This window comes from Globicephala melas, chromosome 9 (assembly GCF_963455315.2).
Source record: "Globicephala melas chromosome 9, mGloMel1.2, whole genome shotgun sequence".
Taxonomy (NCBI): Eukaryota; Metazoa; Chordata; class Mammalia; order Artiodactyla; family Delphinidae; genus Globicephala; species Globicephala melas.
In genome coordinates, this window is record NC_083322.1 from 18457838 (window position 1) to 18480770 (window position 22933).

Here is a 22933-nt window from a genome sequence, read left to right on the forward strand (position 1 = left end):
TTTATATTGAGATGTCGGAGATGAATTACAGCTGAAAACCCACTGTGTGCGTGTTGTGTGTGTTTTTCATCTGTTCCTCTGTTCTTGCTCCTGGGTACCTGAGTGCCCTTGACCAGAGAAAAGCTATCTTTAGGGACTTCCCTGGCGGTCCAGTGGTTAAGACTTCACCTTCCAATGCAGGGGGTGTGGGTTCAATCCCTGGTTCAGGAGCTAAGATCCCACATGCCTCGCAGCCAAAAAAACCCAAAACATAAAACAGAAGCAATATTGTAACAAATTCAATACTTAAAAAAACATGGTCCACATAAAAATAAAATCTTAAAAAAAAAAAAAAAGAAAAGCTACCTTTAATTAGGCCTGAAAATTTTCTAACAGGTAATATTCAGATTTGTCATATTTAAATAAATCATGGATACCCACTAACGGGCAGAGGGTGTGACTCAACGGTGTGTTTCTCATCGGTGTGAATGATGTTGTGCGGCAGGACAGTCTAACTGGGACGTGAGCTGGCTCTGGTTGTCAAGACACAGACTTGTGATTAAAGAATAAAGGTGGCTAAGGATGTGTGCTCTGGAGTTTTTACAGTCTGGATATGCCATGTCCTGGGAGATTAAAAGAAGATCTTATATTTGAAAGTCTAAGCTCCAAGAAGCATGAAGCTGTACAGGACAGCAGGTGCAGAGAGAAAGTGGTAGACTGACTTGAAAAGAGCTGGGTTTCCCAGGACTGCAAGGACAGAGGCTGACGGGCTCCTCATGTCAAGTGCGCTCCCAGGGTGTGGTGAGACCTTGGGGGTCGGCACTGGGTGAACATAAAAGCAGGAGAGGATCTGGAGAATACCAGAGCCCCTGGCTCAGAATGGAACTCCGGGTTTCAGACAAGGAACATCTCCATGGTAACCATGATAGTCTGGAGACCAGAGGCCCTCCCCTAAGTTTCTAGCATGACATAAACCTCAGGATTCTTGAACTTAATCCAAAGAATGGGAGTGATCCCCACTCCTAATGACTGATATTTGATTTCCCACAGATCCTGGTAGGTGGGAACAATTCCAGAGTTAACTTATTTTGGATAAATAAATAGGGCATTTCCTGTACTCCAGTATCAGGATACAAATTTATATTATTTTTAGATGTTTAGAGTGCACCCATCCCCTGCTGCTTCTAAGAGGCCAGAATGTGTATCAAGTGGCCCTGCCTTTTGCCCTGCCACTGGTGACAGGACAAGCAGTTTAATTTGATCTGTGTGGTATGGCTAAAAAGTCCAGCTGTGCCAATTAGATTGCTTTGCTTTCCACAGTATGAATTAAAGAGATGGAGAGAAGTGGCCAGGAATTGTGGGCATAGAGCCACCGGCAGAGAGCCATGGTGAGTCAGGGCTGGCACGTGTGCAAATGAGTTCAAATTATGTGGGAGGGAAGCTGAGTGAGTGGAGGAGGCCAGCCAGGAGAGAGAGGACGACAGAGCACGGGAAAAACAGAAGCAGAGATGAGAGGAACTTGATGCCTTTGGGACGCACTTTCCAACCCTATTTCTGGTTCCTGTGAGATCTGTACTTCATCCCTGCTCCCGATGCACTGTGAATCCACTCATCATGTATTTTTTAATAATGGAACTACCTCTTACTTAAGCTGACTTTAACGGGTATCTGTTCCTTGTACTTCAAACATCCCATTCTTATGACTTAATCAGAGCAGAATGTATAGCTATGCCCATGTACACCACAGCCCTAGACTTTTCATCTGAAGTAACCAGTCTGATTCTTGTGACCACTGCCCATGGTTCTGACTTTAGAAGACAATGGGATTATTTGCTTAGAACAGGCAAGGCTTAGGGAAACACGACCAAGGAGCTGACAACCAAATCAGAAGTTCTGTCCCTTCTGAGGCAATGGCAACGATCTAGGTCTCTGTGTTCCCAGACCATCACAGAAAAACCATCACAAACAGAAAAGAGCATGACCTAATATGAAGGTAGGGCCAGCTTCCACATATCCTGACTTCTCTGAGTTCTCAAAGAACGGGATCTTTTAAGTCATAGGATGGGTCTAAGTACTGCAAGGTTATAAGACATGGACTCTTTGAGTGGACTCACTTTGAAGGCTCAGCACAAGAATACGCAACATTATATCCCAACAGTAAAGCAAGTTTTCCCTTGAAATACATATTCTACAGTATTAATTCTATGTAGTTCTTGTCTATGCTTGTTAAATAGGAGAACTGAGCGTCAGAACTTCCACTGGAAGCCTGGGGGAAAGGTACTCAAAAAAATCTACACTGTATATTCTGTTTTTAGAACCCATGCCTATTCTTAGAGGTGTAGAAAGAGGGGGAAAAAACTTGTCTTCAGCTGACACCAGTCAGAGGACAGTTTTGGTGAAACTTATTAGTCTTGAAATATCCAATGCCCTTTTTGTCTGACTTTTGTAATGCTCAGTTCCAGCTTCCCTCACCCCTCTATCCCTTCTTACCGCTGGTATGTTTTTGCCTGAAAGTTTGGCCCATAATTTCACAAAGTAGTTTCTGTCTGCAAAATCCAGGGACTCAAATTCACTCGAAGCTCTAAACTTCTTCAAAGTCTTTTCAGGTTTCAGCTGAGGTTTCTTAATATCTGCTAGGGAAAAACGTAAAGTTTAAAATAAAAGGCATAAAGTTGGATAAAGCAACTTTCTGAAGTAAGAGAATGTTTTATGCGTGGATTTGCCCAAACACAATAAAGTGTATACTTAAAGTCTGTGCATTTCAACTTGAAAGTAAGATAACTAAAAATTTATGTCTCAGAACACGATAACAATAATAATTATTATTGAAAATTATAAAGTCAGCCTGCAGCACCTAGTAGACATGTCCTGGGAGTACCCTTAGTGTTCAAATAATACAGACTTATGAATGGAATTAAAGGAAGTAAAACTTAACAAAAACAATGGCTTTCAGATACTTAAGTGAAAAGTCCCCTTTATAATTACTTTCCATTTGACAAAATTGTCCTAAAAGGCTAAAATCATCATCATCATCATCATCATCATCATCATGCAACACTAAGAAAAACCTTTTTAAAAGAATGGAGTGGATGATGAGGTCAGTATTTAACAGAATTTACACATAAATACTGTCTAATGTTCCCTACAAAACATCAGAATGTCCAGAGGCCTAGAATATAAAGAATCTAAATTTCTATCACTGCTCACGTATAGCGGGCCCAGGTGTACATACATTTGGATTTATTAGGAACATCAACACTTACAGTATTGCTACAAAAATGCCAAAATAAATAATCTCCACACCTACACTAGCCAATATGGCTGACTGAGCAGATGTGGGAAGCTATCCCCACCCAAGACAAAATAAATAGTGGATAACATATAACAGAAATTTGTTTTTATCACATAGCAAAACTGAAACCAAGCAAGAAAAATTTCCAGGTGCTGGAAGTGAAGTGAAGATTCCAAGTCAGAGGAGTGGAAATTGATGTCAAGAGGTCAGAGAGTGCCTCGGGGGCTGAGGTTTCTGGACTGAGAGGCAAGGCCAGTCCCTGTGTGCTTAATGTACGAGACCTGGGCTCTCTATTAGGCGAGAAGTGGGAAAGGGAGTGTCTGGAAATCTCAGCCCACAGACCTCAGGACTTAGCCTGGGCACAGTCTCACCTGGACTGAGGGTGGAGACACCTGTGGGAAATCAGACCTCTACTCCTGGGCTGTATGCTGGTATAGAATCTGAAATTGCACTCCTACCAAATTGTGTGGCAATCCCTAGCTGATAAAAAGAAGGTACAGGGCTTCCCTGGTGGAGCAGTGGTTGAGAGTCCGCCTGCCGATGCAGGGGACATGGGTTCGTGCCCCGGTCCAGGAAGATGCCACATACCACAGAGCGGCTCCCGTGAGCCATGGCCGCTGAGCCTGCGTGTCCGGAGCCTGTGCTCTCCACAACGGGAGAGGACCGCGTACCGCAAAAAAAAAGAAAGAAGGTACAAGCTGGACTTCCCTGGTGGTCCAGTGGGTAAGAATCCACCTGCCATTGCAGGGGACACGGGTTCAATCCCTGGCTCGGGAAGATCCCACATGCTGCGAAGCAACTAAGCCCATGAACCACAACTACTGAAGCCCGCATGCTCTAGAGCCTGCATGCCACAACTACTGAGCCTGCGCACCACGACTACTGAAGTCTACACACTCTAGAGCCTGCACACCACAATTACTGAACCCATACACCGCAATTACTGAAGCCCGCATGCTTTAGGGCCCATGTACCGCAACTACTGAGCCCATGTGCTGCAACTACCAAAGCCCGCACACCTAGAGCCTGTGCTCCGCAACAAGAGAAGCCACCGCAGTGAGAAGCCCGTGCACCTCAACGAAGAGTAGGCCCCACTTGCCGTAACTAGAGAAAGCCTGTGTGCAGCAACGAAGACCCAGCACAGCCATAAACAAATAAATTTTTTAAAAAAGTAGGTAAAAGGTGTTGCAGACAAGTAAAAGTATTGAACCACGGTAGGGAAGCCTAAAGCTCCACAACCCAGCATCAGTCTTGAGAGAGGGGGAGAGACTCAGAAGATGCAACAAATGGGCAAATCCACAGCCAAGAAATTCCAGGTGATAGAGCATTCTGGAAAGAACATTGAAGTAACTATGTTCATAACAATCACAGAGGTAATAGGACACGATTATTATGTGGAAACATACTCTGCTAAATCTTCATAATGGAAAAGCCATTCAACCCGTATCGGTTGAGCACCTACTATGTGGCAGACAGCGCTCTGGGTGTTGGGATAGAGCAGTAAATAAAATGTCCTTGACCTGTGGGACTTACACTCTAATGTCGAAGACAGACAATAACACCAGATAATGTCAGGTAGTAGTGATAAGTGCGATGAAGGACCAGGCAGGCAGATAAGGAGACAATGAGAGACAGCATGATGGCCAAAGGAAGTCCTCCCTAAGATGGTGACATCTGCACAGTGATCTGAAGTCATAAAGAAGGAAGGCATTCAAATATCTGGGGCAAAAGCGTATCAGGCAGAGAGAGTGGCTTTGTGTTAAGACCCAGAAGCATGCTTAACACAACTGAATTACAGTAAAGAATTCAGCACTGCTGAAACAAGGCAAACTAACAACCAAAAAAGAGACGGAAGGGCTGAATCTTATGCTCATTAAAAAACAAACAAACAAAACCAAAACACTTGTCCTCTTGATGGGACTCTAAGAACAGAGCATTGTGAAAAAGATCAGATGAATCTGAAAAATAAGATGAAATTTAAAGAAATAGAAGCTATATTTATATAATTTCCATAGAAATGACCCTCTCTATGTATAAAAGCTTATTTAAAATATAGTATATATTTGTGTCAGGGTTCCTTCTTCCAGCTTTCTCAGACGTAAGCCAATTGTACTATGATGTAAACAAACCAAGTTCTATCTGATGATACAACGCAGCTGTAATTCAACAGTTGAATGTCTTAATGGTTTCTCAGCAACAAAACAATTTGGGAAAAAATAATGTGTTTAGATTACTATTAAACTACATTGTAATGCTGCCACTTTAGGGACTCGGACTCCTATAATAAAGAGTTTCATACAGTTCTTAATATAGTTTCAAATGTCTTAATACATTAATGAACAAGAGATCTTACTTCTCAATAAAAAAAAACAACCCAGTTACCAGTGTTATAATACCCTGCAACCAAGTTTCTTAAAGTGATCTTATTCAAAGTATCTAAAAGTCAACCTTGAGGCAACATTAAATTATATATATAAGTTACTGTACAGTCCACAAAAATGACCAAGTTCTTCAGTATATAAGCTGGTTACATTTACTTAAACACCTACAATGAAGCCTAAGTGAAGTTAATGACGCATGACAGATCTTCAAGCTATTTTATGGATTGGTACCATTACCAAATATAAGAAAATATAAATGAAATATCTGGAACAACCAGAACTACATCTCAAATTAATTCAAAATAACTTAGACCTTTTGTTTAGAATTATCTCTCTTTGCAGTCAAGTGAATTAAAATAATATTGGTATAAAACATTTTAAAAGAATAACCACAGAATCCAACCAAAATAACAAATGCAGTAGAAGCCATGCACCTAAGATAAAACATCTGTGTATATTTCATAACACATTATGACACAGACTATATAGGGCCCTTTACTGCAAAAAAGAAAGGAGAAAATAAAAGATGCTGATGATCTGATATTATAGGCACACAGCCATTTCAATAACTAGTAATAAAATTAGAATTTGGGGGTCAGATTGTGTATATTTTGAAAAACAAAAATCCCTATTTTGATAACCAATTTTTCTACAGCAGTAAGGTTACTTGTATAGCAAAACAACTAAGTCAATCTCCTGTCTAAAAACATGAGACCAAATTAATATTTAAATAAAACTTTGCCAAAAAAAAAAAAATCAGCACCAGTGTTTGTCTCTCTTTGAAAACACTTGGAAATGTATGACTTGGAAGTAGGCTTTAATTTTCATACAAAAGTTCTCAGATAGCCAGAATCATTCAGTTTTTCCCACTCAAATGGGGCTTAAAAAACATGTTTATTCTGGTAGTAGTGAGGTTTTTTAAATTAGCAAGAGTAATTTATACTACCATGATTAAATACATATATATATGTAAAATGTAAATAGCTATAAAAATCCCTGTGGAAGTCTCAATGCTGAAATATGTAACCATAAAAAGGACCAAAAGCAAATTAAAGCATAATAATCTGCTACACAATTTAAAATATTTATTTATTTTTAATAGGATAGTTACATAATTCACAGTTAAGGGAAATGCTCAGTTCATTAGAAAGTATTATCACAAAACTGAAGGTGCCAAAAGAAGCCATTTTTTCCAGGACAGAATTAAATCTTATAAGTCTTGACTATCTGTGCTTCTGAGAAAGGAATAATAGCAACTAGAAAAATAATCATTTCACATAATATCCATAAAAATTTTCCATAGCAAAATAAGCTTTTATAGTAGAAAGCTATCATATAGTAATAATGTTCATGCTATACATGATAAAATGAATGCACATACTAAACTATTCTAACAGTAAAGTGCTATATTCTTGAGTGTCCGATCAAAGGAATAATCAGCTATTTAAACAGAGAACAGATTCTACATCAGGACAAAGGAAGCATGTGAATGTGCCTTCTCACACTGAAAGAATGAGGTACAAAAAGAATGCTTTCTTCCATTGAACTTCATACTTTGAAATGTCTTCAGTAGAGCTGAACTAATGGGTTAAATATTTGGACACTGTATAGAGGATGTCCTAAATAAAACATATAACAATAGTACCATGAATTTCAGGGTTTCTTTTAAATGAATGAGTTTATCATGAAGTAGTTAACTGACACTTTGAAGGAGAGAGGATGTAGGACAGATAAACTTCAAGAGTGGAAACTTGATGCATAAGATTTGGACATGTACAGAATTTGGGATAAGGAGAGAAGGAAAGGGTAGCTATGGCTGACAGAAATAGGACAGAAACATTCAGGGAGCTGGAACACAAACTAAAGGCTTCCTCTCCTTTGAGCGGTACGTTTGATAACTAAATTTCCGATGTGACTTCCACCCAACCCTACAGCCCCACCTCTGCTAAGTGTAGTTTTCGTTTGCAAGAGCTCATCCTTCAAGAACAACATTTTCAAAGATGTTGTTTCATTGGTCACTTCTCAAGCAAAGACATCTTTTGTCTTTCTTCCCTTTGCTATCTTTGTCCTTGGAAACCAAGGGTCTTTAGATCCGGTACCATGTAGAAGCCAGTCTCTGTTTCAACCTACCACAAAGAGAAAACAAAATGCCAGCTATCTGGTAGTTTATTCCTGAGTCAAGTAACTTGATGCCATTTACTATCTAACCTAGACGAAACACAGAATGTAAATGCCTTTGATATTATCAATGACATAGTAACAATAAAAATAACAGGTAACATTTACTGAGCATACTACGTTCTAGGCGCTATTACAAGTCTCTTCCATGTGTATCCCATGTCAATTTCATAATAACCTCGGAACTGATGTCTCCTCACTCAGTTCTCCAAGCTGCAATGCTACCTGTGAATGTGCGTTAAAGAATCTCTTGATCTCAGTAACATTTTCCTGAACTGCAATTTCTTTCCAATATAATCCTAATTCTGTTTAAGGCCCTTTATTCAATTAAGGTTGTCAAAAATTTTAAAGGATTTTCAGAGAAGACCGCATCATTTGCCAAATATTTCCACCAGTCCTTTCCAATTAAGGATAAAATGCTACTGGGACCTCCCTGGCAGTCCAATGGTTAGGACTTCGCCTTCCAATGCAGGGGGGTGTGCGGGTTCGATTCCTGGTCAGGGAGCTGAGATCCCACATGCCTCGTGGCCAAGGAACCAAGACATAAAGCAGAAGCAATGTTGTAAGAAATTCAATAAAGACTTTAAAAATGGTCTACATCAACAACAAACAAAAATCTTAAAAAAAAAAAAAAGGATAAAATGCTATTTAAAAATTTTTTTTTTTACTGCTTACATGTTAATGCTAACAAACACTCATATAAGTACTTACTATGTGCCAGACATTGTTCTGGGTGTTTTTCAATATATTAACTCATTTAATCCTCACAATAATCTTGAGGCAGGTACTACTATTATCTCCATTTTATATCACATGAGGCCTTTGTAAACTGCTCAAGGTCACACAGCTAGATTGTACTGGAACTGGAATTTCCAATGAAAATTTTGACTCAGTGTTATCTGAAATCATGAATTTCTAAGGTTACAAACTTTTTAAAAAAGGACTCCAGCTTTTGCTAATCAGGACTGCTCTCTCATCATCACCTTTGAGATGAAAGATTTGGTGTCTAACATTATTTATTATCAACAGAAAGAAACAGTCTCTTCTTATTTTCTTTTCTGAATGCCTGGTCAATAAAGAAATGTGATTTCTAGAATGATGTCTTAAATTCATTTATGGACAGACTGTGATTTGGAGGAACCTTTATAGTAACGAGGTGATTTTCAGTGTTGTCGTGAAACAGAAGGAAAGGGAACCAGCTAAGGACTTAGTGGTTAAAACACTCGATCAAGACTGGTTTTTTTAGCTTTACACAAGAACTTTATACTATGCGTAAAAATTTTCAATATACCTTATCCAGAGTCCTAACACTGACAAAGAGCATAACTGCTAATACACTGAATCCTTCCGTTGTCACAGAAAATAATTCAGTATAAATCACGCCAATCCATCCCACCTCACTTGAAGGCAACCTGAGCAGGGTAGTACCTGGTCAGTAGGCCTCTAAGAACAGAACCATAGCAAAGCTCCAGAGCACTCAGTACAGGGTTTTTCAAAAACTGCAGGCTGCAGACTAAATTGTGAAATCAGTTTAATAGGTCATGACCAGTGTGTTAAAGAATTAAGATTGAATAGAATAGAAGGTATCAGAGTTTATCACCACAGTGAAGGTATTTCATTATACCTTTGTTTCCTATGCATGTAGGTCTGTGTGTAGGTCATGATATTATGAGCTGTACCCCTAGTTACGGGTTTTGGACTAGAAAGTTTGAAAGCCACTGATCTAATGAGTATTAACTCTGCAATTTTCTAGTACTAGGCTCTCTATTTAATAAAATAGGCTGCCGGGTTCTTCAGAGCCAGCCAGCAGAGCTAGTTGTAGTGAACAGATCACAGATTATAAATGGAACCTTAAATTTCAGCCAGTCCGACTAATCACCCAACCTAAGGAGACTTTCTGTGAGATTCCCATCACAGAGCATCTAAGTTATGGGGAGAGCCTGTCTGCTCCTCTGTACATGACTCTGACTCCTAGAAAGTTCTCATTAAGCCAAATCGAAATAGAATATTAGGGTGCTGCTTTCACAGGACAGCTTTTCATATGTGGGAATTTACTTCTATATAACTTTTTCTGAATACACACAGGCTTGTTGTAGAAAATTTACAAAATACTAAAAAGCATAAAAGAGAAAATAAAAATTACCCATAATCTAACAACCCAGAGCTGACAACTGGAACCATACTAGCTGTACCTCCTTAACCTGCTTTCTTCTTAATAAGTAACAAATATGTTCCTCTTCCAAAATTCTACAACATGATTATAAGGGCAACATACAGCTGAACCAGAACTTTTGGCCCATAACTTATTTCTGAAATCCCATTAGCTGGCTTAATTATTTCCAGGTTTTATTACAAAGACATTAATATGAACACCCTTGTACATACCATATTTCCTTATAATTCTTGGATTGGAATTGCTAGGTTAAAGACATGCAGTATTTGGAGGCTTTGACAGGTACTGTAAAGCTGTCCCCAGAAAAGTTGTGCCCATTTACCTTCCCAATGATGACAGAGAAAGTGCACTGACCCTGAGCCTCACCGAGAACAGGCATTTGTTTTCCATCTTTGCCACTCTGGTACCCAAAAAAGTCTATTCTGTTTTGACTTAAGTGAGAGTGAAACTTAAATACTTTTTGACATATTTTTTGGCCATTTTTACTTCCCCTTCTGTAAATTACTACCAAATTACCCTTTGTCCAATTATCTTCTGAGGTTTGAAAAGAATTGATTTAGCTCTTTAAATATTTGAAGAAGGCTCTTGCACCCAGTGGAATTATCATCTCTGTTGATTTGAATACTAAATGCCAGACTTCTTTTAAAAAGCTGAAGATTGTATTAGCTAATATAATGACTAAAGTCCACAACGTTCTTTTTTTTCCCCATAAAGATCCCTTTGCTGAGGAACATAGCATATGAAAGTGATACGAACTTTGTTTGTAAATGTAGATGGAAAATGACAATTTTTAAAATATTTATGTTCTACAGTTAAAAAGCAGAAGTTCCCCTTATACTGAGAAAAATCAATAATAGCTGTTAAAAACCTCTCACCAAGGGAGGAGTTGGTAATCTTTTCTATTCCTTTCCTTGAACAACAAACAAAATGTCCAGCTGCACTGAATCTGAGATGTTAATACGACCAAAACACAAACACGAACCTGACACCATCATGGACCCCGGGGAAGGGCGTTAGAACTTCTTCCAAGTCAAAAGATGGGAAATTTGGCGTCTCACTTTGCATGAGAACCCTAATGAAAATGCAGCCCCAAATGCCTTAAGGAGCCTCAGAAACAGCTGCCCGAGGAGGAGACCAAGGAAATTTCTGTAGTTTTTCACCTCAGTGAGGTACTAGTGCCTCTAAAATGCCCCATACAAAGGTCCTAAAGGTGGGTGGGTATCCTGATTTTCCTCCTCTCTTTCGCAGTCTGCACTCCCCCTACATCCAGTGCAAATATCTTGAATCTGCCCATTCCTGCCACAATGCCTTATTTCAGGCCCTTACTACCTTCCTGTCAGGACTAATGCAATAGCTTCCCAGCATTCCTGCTGCCATCTAAATTGCCCTCTTTAAAGTGATCCTCTACGCTGACTCGAAACAGATGCCTCTAAGATAAAAAATTTCACCATTCAATGGCTCCCCATTGTCAGAAGATCAAGTTTCCAATCTCACGAGCACAGCACAATGTGCCCTTTGGAGCTACGTACGCCTATAGCTCTCCTGACACTTCGGTCCAGAAGATGCTACGCCTGCTCTTCCCTCCACGCTTAGGCAGATGCTGTTCCCTCGTCTGAGACCTTCCCTTCCCTTCCATCAGTCTGCTGACTGCTCTGCAACCTTGAGGACTTGGCTGAAAAGATGACTTCCTCTTGGAAGTGTTTTCTGATCCAGTTCTCACATCCCAGCCTGAATTCAGTGGCCTTTCTTAGTATTCTTATGGCGTTCTGGGAGTTTCCTTCTCTATTTGATGTTAACCCTATCCTAGTGTGCTGTGGGGCCTCCAGCTGCCCTGATCACATGTAATGAACCTTCCTATCCGTCTCCCTTGAGAAGAGAGAGCTCCTTGGAGTATCCTCACCATCTTACTCTATGTAGAAACTATCACAGTGTCTGGCATATATGAAGTACTCAATCAATGCTTGTTGGGGGACTTGAACTAACTTAAGAAAAATAAGTTATGAGATGTTAAAAAATTCACCTTATTCATTTCATCTTGGACAAACCAGACAAATCAGAGTGTAATTATTAGTATAACATAGGCTCTTCATTATACAAGAAGAGTCCTGCATCCTGGATTATAAAAATATCAATTTTCTCTACTGCACTTGAAATAACACTTGACATACACACAATTTTTGTGGACACATGCTCTTTGTGTAAGATAAGACACGTTTACACAGGCATGTAGTCATCAGTTACATTTTTAAAATACAGGATGCCAAACCCAGCTTAACATGTATACATAGTAAGTACTCAATAAATATCTTGTGAATTCTTAAGAGTCAAATATTAAACTGGTTGCTCTGCTTACGTTATTCTCTTTTATGTGAATGCTAGGGTTCACAGGATTGAACCCAATGAGTATATCTAAATGTGCCCTGTCCCCAGCCAGAGTAAATTGGCTGTGGAATGAGCATCTGACCCACGCTGGGCCAATCAGAGTCTTTCCCTGAATATAATTTTTTAAATCTTAGGACCAAGGAGCATGTGAGTTAATTCCTTTCTGGTAGTGGGAGGTGCCAGATAGGATACCAAATGTAAAATTTAAGAGCTACTGATGGTCACATTCCCTGCCATATGCAGAAACTGATATATAGTCATTTATATCATAGAGAGGAAGCCAACATGGAGAAAAAAACAGAGATGAGAAATGATAAGAGTCCTGGAGATGACAAGATTCTAGGAGATGACAAGGGTCCAGCAGATGACGAAAATACTGGAGATGATGACAGTTCTGGTTATGTTCAGAGATGGTCCCCAATCTCTCTGAGGTTCTGCTGCCCCTCTGCCCTCCCCAGAGTTTGGTTGAGTGACATACTCCCCTCCCTTCTAAAAGATTCACATAAGCTGGCTCAGGTTGGATTCCTGTCACTTGCCAGCAAAAGGATCCTGATGTTATGAATAGATAAATAAAAAATGGGTTCGCCTCAGTTTTCTCCCTACTAATTCTTTTAACCAGCTGGTTTGGCATAACGAAGGCATGAGCTAATTTACATGAGGTTTCCCTTCAAAGAGAGAAGGAAGGTGTCCATTTCAAACAAAATAAGTTTCAGGCAGTATAAGCCAATGCAAATCCGAAGCCCTCGATCACTTGTCATGGGCGTAAAAAACCTGTCCTCTTCCCACAAATTAACTGTGGGTTTGGAATGTTTGTGGGAGAGACCAAGACCCAGAAACTGCAAAGGATTCCTTTCTCAGAGTTCTTTTTGCTTCTGGATCCCTTGATAACGCAAGAAGCATGAGAGAATTTTCTAATCTACAAGTGAATTTTCCTAATGAATAAAAGAAAGCTTAATGGCAATTCAGCACTGCTTCTGCCAGAGCCTGAAGTCAGGTTGGAGTTCGTCCAAGTCTGGACACAACGCCTCCCGGCCGGCACCAACCTTTCAGACCAGCTCTCTCTGCTGGAGCAGGGGCACCGCTTGCTGGTGTACCCCACCACAGGGCTGCTCTTCCAGGCTGCGAAGGTGAGCCACAAAGGTGGCACACATGTGCGAAGGTTAACTACCTTCTAATAATGCAACGGGGGGCCTCCCATCCATGCTGGCTAGGGGCTGCAGAGGGAAGCTGGTGTGCAGACCACAGCGCCCTGGCCATAGCTTTCCACTCTGCATAGCACTGCTTTAGGGGGCGCAGACGTTCATGACCTGGTGGCCCAGGGACGGCTTACACCTTGGTGCTCTGCCTGCCCCGAGCTCACAGCCTACCCTTCCAGTTGCCCTGCTCCCCAGCAGACGCCTGATTCTGGGGTGCTCCCCTGTGTTTCCGGGTGCCTCTCTCTTTGGCTTGCTGCCTGGAAGCACCGTCCCTTTGGACAGAGCTCTCTCTGGTCTGACTGGTCCCCTGATGGGCTTGAGTCTCTTTGACAGGCTGCTGGGCGGGGACCACACCATGCCGCTCTGGGGGTGCGAAGCAGCCTCTCCCTTCTGAGACCTTCCCCTTCTATGAACCTCTCTTTTTTCGCCTTGGGTGCTCCCTGGGTGCTGACTCTGCAGAGGCCCCTCACTCTGGAGAGGTCTCCTTTGTGGGGGATGACCCCCTGGAGTTGGCTGATCACCGCTGAGGGTAGCTATATTTTCTTGAGATAATCCTCCAAAATTGTCTCTTTTCAAAGATGGTCCTTTCTTGGACCTGGCTACTTTCTGAACCAGGTCATTTGCGAGGAGGTTGGCATGGGCCTTTCTTCTGGAATAATGTACTTTTCCCCTTCTCTCTTCCTGTATCTGGGCATCTTTAGGCAATGGTTCAGCGTGGGATGGTTCAGGAATGGCTGGTGATTGGACTGTCCCTCTCCAGTCCCCCTGAGGGCTCCGAGGAGGCTGGGGGCCTCTGGGGGAGCCGGCTTACTCTGGGATTCTGGCTGCAAGGATGCCTCGTGGCCTCCAGGTGGTGCCCTTTTCAGCTGTGAGGGCCCTTTAGCTGTCTCTGTGGATAGGGTTTTTTTTTTTCCTAGTTCCTGTCTGCTGTACTGGCTCTTGGTTTGGGGACAAGGCCTGTACATCTAGAATCTTCTTGCTGGAGGAGCAGCCTGCCTTGGGAGCGTGCCTCTCCTCTGCAGGCCTCAAATCATGAGGAGCGGCCCCCGTGTTCTGAGGCAGCTATTCTGATAAGGGAGCGGGAATTCGAGGGAACGTGACTACCTGAACCTCCCCTTCCTCGGGCGGATTGGGGGCGGCCTGTGGTGCCAGCTCCTGCCCCGGGGGCCTGATAAGGGGGAGCTTCACTTCCCTGACTCTCTCTTCCTGGACTTGCTGGGGACTGTGGCCCGGATGGGGGCTCAGGTTGTGTGGCTCTTTGGAATGGGGGGTGCTGGTGGGAGGAAGTTTGCTGGGGTCTCCTTCCTGAGCTAGCGGGGGCCTGGGAGAGGGAGTCATAGGTTGATCTGAGGCTGTTCCGAGAGCCTCCTGTCTGCTGGGTGGGGGGAGTTTGGGTGTGCGCCTCCGACTCTGGAGAGGACCAAGGACCCGGGGCTGGGGCAGCCTGGTGGGAGCCAGCCGGCTTCTGGGAGGCAATGTCACCGGGTCTTCCCTGTCCTGGGTCTGTTTGGTACTGGTTGAGTCCTGGGGATGCGGCAATGCTGGGTAAGGAGTGTCAACCCGAACAACTTCTGCTCTGGGGATTCCCTCCTCCAGAGGTTGCTGAGAATCCCCCAGAGGTGGACCAAGCTTCTTGGCCTCGTCGGGACCAGAAGGATCTCTTGGAGGATCACGATGGGAACTGCCGGGTGGAAGACTGGCTGACCCAGTTTTCTCATCCTGGGTTCTCTGGGGGCTAAGGGATGTTGGGTCAGATCCCTGGGGAAGTTCAGAGCGGAGAGGGCCGGTGGGGGTTACCTTGGCCTCCCCTGATTCTTCATCCTGGTCCAGCTGAGGGCTGTGGGCTGACGGTGGGTCAGGGTGCTGAGAAGGCCCTTGGGAAGGAGTGATGGCAGACTGCCCCCCTTCACCTGCTTTCACCTCAGGTGTCGGGGCCTCATTCCCAGGGAGATTTGTGGTTACTGTTTTTGAAGAAAGATCTGAGTGTTGAGCATCCCCTTCCTTCCAGTTTGGGGATGAGTCTCGGGCCTGCTGGGGAACACCAAGCGCTGATGAGCTGGGCTGTGGCGGAGGCACAGCGCTGACCTGGCTATTGGGAGAACGCTCTTTTTGATGGGTTGCTCCCTCCTGAGTCAGCTCCTGGTTCTGGGAGGGAGCTAGGCTCTGATTTTCAGGGACCTTTGCAGGAATCTGCATTCCAGAGAGATGCTCTGTTATCTGGCCATCTGCTTGCAGTTTCGCCAAGTGCCTTGGGGATGGAACCAGGTGTGCTGGCACCCCAGAGGCAGTCTTCTTGCTAGAGGCAGCTCCCGCTTTAATATAAAAAGAAGTTAGCTAAAAACATCTTAACAAATACGATGATGTAACCTTAGAAATGAATAACCAAAAAGATCTTTTCTTTTTTTTGATGCACCTGGGATCTTGAAAAGAATAAAATTACACATATCGAAGAATTTAACCGTTCCTTCTCTGTGGGGATACTAGTGCCTATAATTCACTTATTTAGTGGAATTAGAGCAATATTTAGTCACCTGAAAACAGAAACTTTTATGAATAAACACAGAGAGGCTTCTTCACAGAACCAAAATTTATATCTAGGTCTGAAAGTGGCCAGAAAAGTTTCTAAGTGAATGAGATTTAAAATTTCACCACCTTAGGGGTCAATGCTGCTTTTCATGGTAGAAACTAGGGGATGGACAGCTAAGCCAGATGAAGCCCCATTTGTTTCCTTGTTTACCGGCCTTTTTCCTTGTCCCATAAAGAAACTGCGAGCTCTGTGAGGAGTCATGCCAGTTTACCAGTACCTAGCAAGGTGCAGAAGCTCAGCAGGCACTCTGTAAATAAGTGGTGAAAGGAGGAAGGAAGGAAAGAATAGATCTGATGGAATCACAAGGCACCATGGCTCAGGGAAGCTGCTCCTGAGGACCCACCATCCAAGCTGCTTGCCACCCCACCACCCCCAGGGCAACCACTTCCCTCCAAGTACTACCCTGGCTTCAAAAATGGGTCTCAGGGGCTTCCCTGGTGGTGCCGTGGTGAAGAATCCACCTGACAATGCAGGGGACACAGCTTCGAGCCCTGGTCCGGGAAGATCCCATATACCGCGGAGCAACTAAGCCCGTGCGCCACAACTACTGAGCCTGCGCTCTAGAGCCCGCGAGCCACAGCTACTGAAGCCCGCATGCCACAACTACTAGAGGCCGCGTGCCACAACTACTGAAGCCCATGCACCTAAAGCCCGTGCTCCACAATAAGAGAAGCCACCGCAATGAGAAGCCCGCGTGCCACAACAAAGAGTAGCCCCCGCTCGCCGCAACTAGAGAAAGCCCGCACACAGCAACGAAGACCCAATGCTGCCAAAAATAAATAAATAAATAAATTTATAGAAAAAAGAAATGGCTCTCAGAGGCCACTAATCATGCAGTGTTGCAGAAGGGGGTTGCTTCCTTTAGTCACCACCACTGGAGCATGTTCTTAGAGTGATTCTGGTCTCCTGACACAATCGCCCCAGCAGGCACTTGTTTAGGGTAGAAGCCCTGGTATGTTCCGGTGACCCGTATATCATCGTAACCCAGTCCTTAGGACACAGCTCTGAAATGCTAGTGGTCACTTCGGAGGCGGCACACCGGTCTGGAACAGCCTTGAAGAAACTAGTCTCAGCTTACTCTGGGGGAGACCTGATACTCAGAGAGTCCAAACCGCATCAGACCTCGGCGGTGAGCCCAGGGTGGTCTATTCCCAGAAGCCAGCCAGGCTCCTGGCCACCAGCCCTTCTCTCCCCACAAAGCAGGAGGTGCTCGGACTACTCCGGGTTCTTCCTGAACCTCCTAGCCTGGGAGTGTACCCCGAGCACCCAGTCAAGCCAGGTGTCTCCAGGGACCGGGAGGAGACGGGGAGAAAGGAAAACCTTACCACTTGGTGGGGTTTCTGAGCGGCTGCTCTGTTTGTCATTCTGATCACCCTAGTTTACAACAGTTATAAATTAAAACACAAACTTAGTCAAGAAACAAGGTTAAAATAAAATGTCAGAACAGTAAAAATATCTAGACTAGGCAAGTTCATAGAGACAGAAAGAAGATTAGAGGTCACCGGGGGGCTGGCCGGGAGTGGGGCGGGGTGGGTGTTGGTTATTTTGCTCAATGGGTATAGAGTTTCTGTTTGGAGTAGTAAAAAATATTTAAAATAGGCAGTGAATACAATTAATGCCTTTCAGGTGTACATCTAGAATGGCTAAAATGGAAAATTTTATGGTTTGTTGTATTTTTTAACAAAATAGAAAAATATAAGAATAGTGAAATCCAATGCTGAAGGTTCTTTCCATCTAAGCCCTCCTGGTTTTTCCCCCCACTTTTGCAATTTAACAATTCACATAATTTGCCAAGTGATACCATGACCTTTATTAGGGACAAAGGCACCACTTTATGGACTAGTAAATTGCTCAATTTTCCCCTCTTTGACTCATCATCACCATCATCATTTTTATCTATCATTAGTCAGAATTCTAAATAATGATTTTCAAATAAAATTTTATTTTATGATCTCTATAGCGAGAACTCAGGGTGGTGGTTGGATCAGCTATTTAAAAGCTTTGCAGGAAGTACTATTCCAGAAATCAGTTGTAAAGAGACAAATGGAGAGTAAAGGCATGCCATATACTGAGTTCTGAATATAGTGAGTTCTTCCTTATTTTATAGACATAATATTGTTTACTCAGGAGTTTTTTAAATCTTCCTGCTTTAGAAATGAATATTACCTGCATTGTTATAGGGGAAAAAAAGACAATTCGGTACCTTAATTGATATACATTTTTAATTAACGGTAGATCTTGAGGGTTTATAATCACTCTGTACCCAAAGTTACTATTTTATACATGCATCTAATGGAAATTTAATTAGTGTCTCCTCTGGTGAAGGTTTGCACTTCTGGGTCCAGGCTGATGGGCCGCTGTACTGAAATCTGGATAAACATTGGGCTTTCTTTCTTCACTTTATTCCACTCTTATCATTAAGAGCAGAATTTAAAATTGCATTCTCAGTTACAAATTAGTAACATGGAATTACTAAAGATAAAGCTATGTATTATTACTTCAAATGTTTGGCAATCATTTTCACTTTGCACTGACACAGGATTACTGCTTCTATGAAAACAACGCCATTGTCCATCAGATTTCTCTCTGTACTGAAGCTGAATATACAGATGGACGCTCTAGCCTAATTAGGGAAAACCTCAACTCTGGAAGATCAGATTCTAAAATGTTCCAGAATATTATATAGAGTTGTTTGGGTTTTGTTTATTAGAAATGGGAGTTCCAGTGATTTCTCTAATCAAGTTAATGATTATTGATGAAAGTTGGAATGCAAAACTAAGGCTTCCCATTTCCAGTCCAGTTTTTTAATTGCTCAGACAAAAAAACTGGCTTTCCTAGAATCTTAAATATTTTTAATTTCTTACCTTTGACAGCTCAGTTATACATAAAAATTATTCCAGTATACTAAAATTATGGATTTTTGCTTCTAGGGATCCCATTTACATTTATGTAAGTTATGTACGTCTTTACGTAGATATAGGTAAACCACAGAACCTAAAATCGGAGTGATCCAGCTCAGAGGGGAGGCCAAGAGTTGAGAACAAGCCAGGCCTGTGGCAGTGACCCTCTGGGGCTCTGGGCCCTCCTCAGGGAGTCACGAGATTCATTTTGAGGTGATTATGGTTGGGCTCTGCTCTCCTGCACTGCACCTGTTAACATCTGGCCCGCGTGTACCTCACAGCCCTGAGACTCAGAGGGGCCGCTGGCTCTACTCCTGGGCCACCAGAGACACTTACTTATAAGCTTATTAATAAGGACTATGTTAATTACAATTTTTAAATACTTGAATAATATATGGCTTCCACAAAAATCACGTTATGTGCAAATTTATCCTTAAACTATCAACTGAAAAAAAGTAACTTCCTCCACAGATGAACTGTATAAATAAAATAAAGGGTTTGGCTTCTTAAGAAAACACATTCGTTTACAAATAGTAAACTTGTCAGAAAAACTGGCGTCTATTGAGGTCAATGATTTGGTATATTAAGTACAAACCTGCCCATCTACTTTTAAAAGCTGGGATTCAATTAGTCAGTAACTGGATGGACCAGTTTCAGGTATTAAATGTATCTGAGAGTGAGAACACTCTTACTTACAAATTCCATAATTCATACTTTTCATTAAATCAGACAGGTCTAACCTAATTAGTCCAAATAAATGAAGTTTCATAAAACCCTTCAAAACAGGAGTCTATTTTCCTATGCGCACATTATCTGGTCTGTTAATTTGCCAAGTGGCAGCTACAGCCAGTACTCAAGTGCTCCTGATGGCTGCAGAGCAGGGCAAGCTGGGGGCCGCACCCCGCCGCCATGGAGGCTGAGTCTTGCTCAAGAACCACAGTTGAGAGGCGCCCTCAGTGCTGCTGATGGAAAACCACGCTTGTCTCTGTTGCTCGGAACTGCTCAGGCTCAGGGGATCGACTCAGCTTTCTCCAGACCCCCGAGGGGCTGATTTAAAAGCCACAGCACCAACTTATGAATTCACAATGGGAGATGGGCCTGGCACAGGGATGGGGTAGGCTGCTCTCACCTAGGGGGCAGCCCCATGGGAACAGATCCATGCAGGGGACCAAATTAAACATCAGAGTTTGCTGGACTAGCAAAGATTTAAAGCAAAGGGACCCAGATTTCCTCAAGAGAAACTTCCATGGAGCTTCCATGGAAGCCTCATTAGATACAACTGGACAGGCTCAGCTTTCTAAAGAACAGACCTGACGTGGAGGAGGAGGCCGCGCGGGATGAACACCACCCAATGCTCACTGGACGTCCTCCTCCGCGACACAGCACAGCCCTCCCTCCGCCAGAGGGGCCCACTTTCACAGCACGCACTTTCTTCTGGTAATTTCCGGCTACTTGTCTCCTAGGAGACTCAACTGGAAGGAAAACCTCAGTCATTATCTGTTGGTTGTTACCATTTTCACACCGACCTCACTCCAGAATTCCATGGGCACCTGATCTGGAGAAAGTGTGTAGAGTTGCAAAGCAGCACCGTTAGTTTGAACTCCGGCAAAACCGTGACCGGGCCTGCTTCTGCCTGGCCAGGATGCAACCCGGCCAGCAAGATCCTACGTGGGCAGAGTCACAAAGGCTAAACCACACGTACACACAAAGCTGTGGAGCATCTGCACAGCATCGGCACAGCAGCAAGAGTCTTACGTTATATTCTACATTATGTGATACGTGAATGCAGTTCAGTCCACTGGGGGGACATGCTTTTTATTATTATTATAGTGGTGGTAAAACATAAAATTGTAACATGTAACATAAAATTTGCCATCTGAACCATTTTTAAGTGTATGGTTAAACACACTCACATTTAAGTGTATGTTAAGCACACTCACATTGTTCTGCAACCAATTCTCAGAACTCTTTCCATCTTGCAAAACTGAAACTCTGCCACCATTAAACAATGCCCCTGTTCCTCTCTCCCCCAGCCCCTGGTAACCACCCTCCTTCCTTCCGTCTCCGAATTTGTCTACTCTGGGTACCTCATATAATTAGAATCATGCAGTATATGTGTTTTTGGTTATTTCATTTAGCAGAATGTTCTCAAGGTTTATCCATGTAGCGGGTGTCAGAATTTCCTTCCTTTTTAAGGCTGAATACTATTCCCTTGTACCTATAAACCATATTTTGTTTATCCATTCATCTGTCAATGACTGCTTGGGTTACTTCCACCTTTTGGCTACTGTACTGTGAATAATGCTGCTGTGAACGTGGGTGTACAAAGGCTGTGAAACACCTGCTTTCAGTTCTTTCGGTTCTTCCACCCAGCAGTGGAATCACTGGATCATACGGTAATTCTATTTTTAATCGTTTTGAGGAACCACCATACTGTTTTCCATGGCAGCCACACCATTTTACATTTCTAATTTCTCCACATCCTTGCCAGCACATTTTCTATTTTTTGTTTTGTTTTGCTTTTTCACAGTAGCCATCCTAAGGGGTATGAGGTGGATTTGGGGGGAAGCTGTTAAATACATCTCAAAATACTCATGTACTAAAATTCTAATTTAGGGCTTTAGAATTCCTAGATTCCAAGGAGATGCACGCATATATCCCACGTCATGTGCTGTGCATGATTCATGAGGCAGGTGGGGAGCATTAATTCCATCTAACAAGACAGAAGCTCAGAACAGCTAAGCAGCCTGTCCCAGGGGGCAGCAGGGCCAGGACCAGGCTCACATCCCCCGACCAGTGCTCTTCCGTTATACTCTGTAGTGCAACATTTTGAGGACTATGGAAATGCAAAGAAAGGGGGAGAGAATCTCTTGGATTGGGACAATGCTGTCAAGCAGAACACCACCTCAGCCCCCTTAGGAGCCAAACTTCCAGGAGGTGGAGTTCTGAACTGTGGGGCTGACCCATACCTACCATGAGTAGGTACTCCAAGGTACTGCTTAAAGGAAAGTCTTGTGAGGTCCATTATGGTCACCTTGACAAGCAGAGGGACTGGCCCAGAGGGCTGACTCATGCAGCTTATTTGTGGGGACCAGAGGAAGTACAGAGATTAAAGAGTCAGAACCAACCCCATGGGAACAGGTTGATGAGTCCCCAAATAACAACCCACAGATTTGTTTTCCTTTCCATGCCGAACAAAAGGGACAGAGCAGTACCTGTGGTTGGAGCCAAACTCTTGGCAGTTGCCTCCGACAATCCAAGGTATTCTCTAATGAGCTGACTCAGAGTTTGGTAGGCAATATCCAGATCATCTACAGTAAGGAAGAGAATGTATGTTAAAGCAACAGAATTATATCAAAATAGAGCCAATCTGTGGTGATGGTTTTTTAACTAGATCTACTTTTATGAATACTGTGGTAGGCAGAATTCTAAGACCCAATGACACTTCACCCTTGTATAATCACCGCCCCCCCACTTGAGTGTGGGCAGAACCTGTGAACATGATGAGCTACGACTCCTGTGATTACGTTAGGTTATATGGCAAAGGGATTTTCACGAATGTAAGTAAGGTTACTTATCAACTGAGTTTGGGCTAATCAAAAAGGAGATTATCTAGGTGGGCCTACTCTAATCACATGATCCCCATAAAAGGAGGTTTTCTGGTTGCAGAAGAGGAAGGCAGAGACTCGAAGCATGAGTAGAATTTGATGGGCTATTGCTGGCCTGAAGATGGAGGGGGCCATGTAGGTAGGACCTGAGAGCAGCCTCAAAAAACTGAGGGTCACCCTTGGCAGATAGCCAGCCAGCAACCAGGGACCTCAGCCACAAGAAACTGCATTCGGTCAACAATAAGAAGGTACTTTAG

At 43.0% G+C, this 22933-nt stretch overlaps 1 protein-coding gene across 1 annotated transcript in view; it reads right to left on the bottom strand.

Annotated features, from left to right (window-relative positions):
- LRGUK (leucine rich repeats and guanylate kinase domain containing) overlaps positions 1–22933 on the bottom strand; it is a 118936-nt gene that overhangs the window by 20071 nt on the left and 75932 nt on the right. The window contains exons 15-16 of the mRNA XM_030853848.2: positions 22284–22379; positions 2470–2612 (exon numbers count right to left, since the gene is read on the bottom strand). Of these exons, the coding sequence (XP_030709708.2) occupies positions 2470–2612; positions 22284–22379 (239 nt within the window). The remainder of the gene's footprint in view (positions 1–2469; positions 2613–22283; positions 22380–22933) is intronic.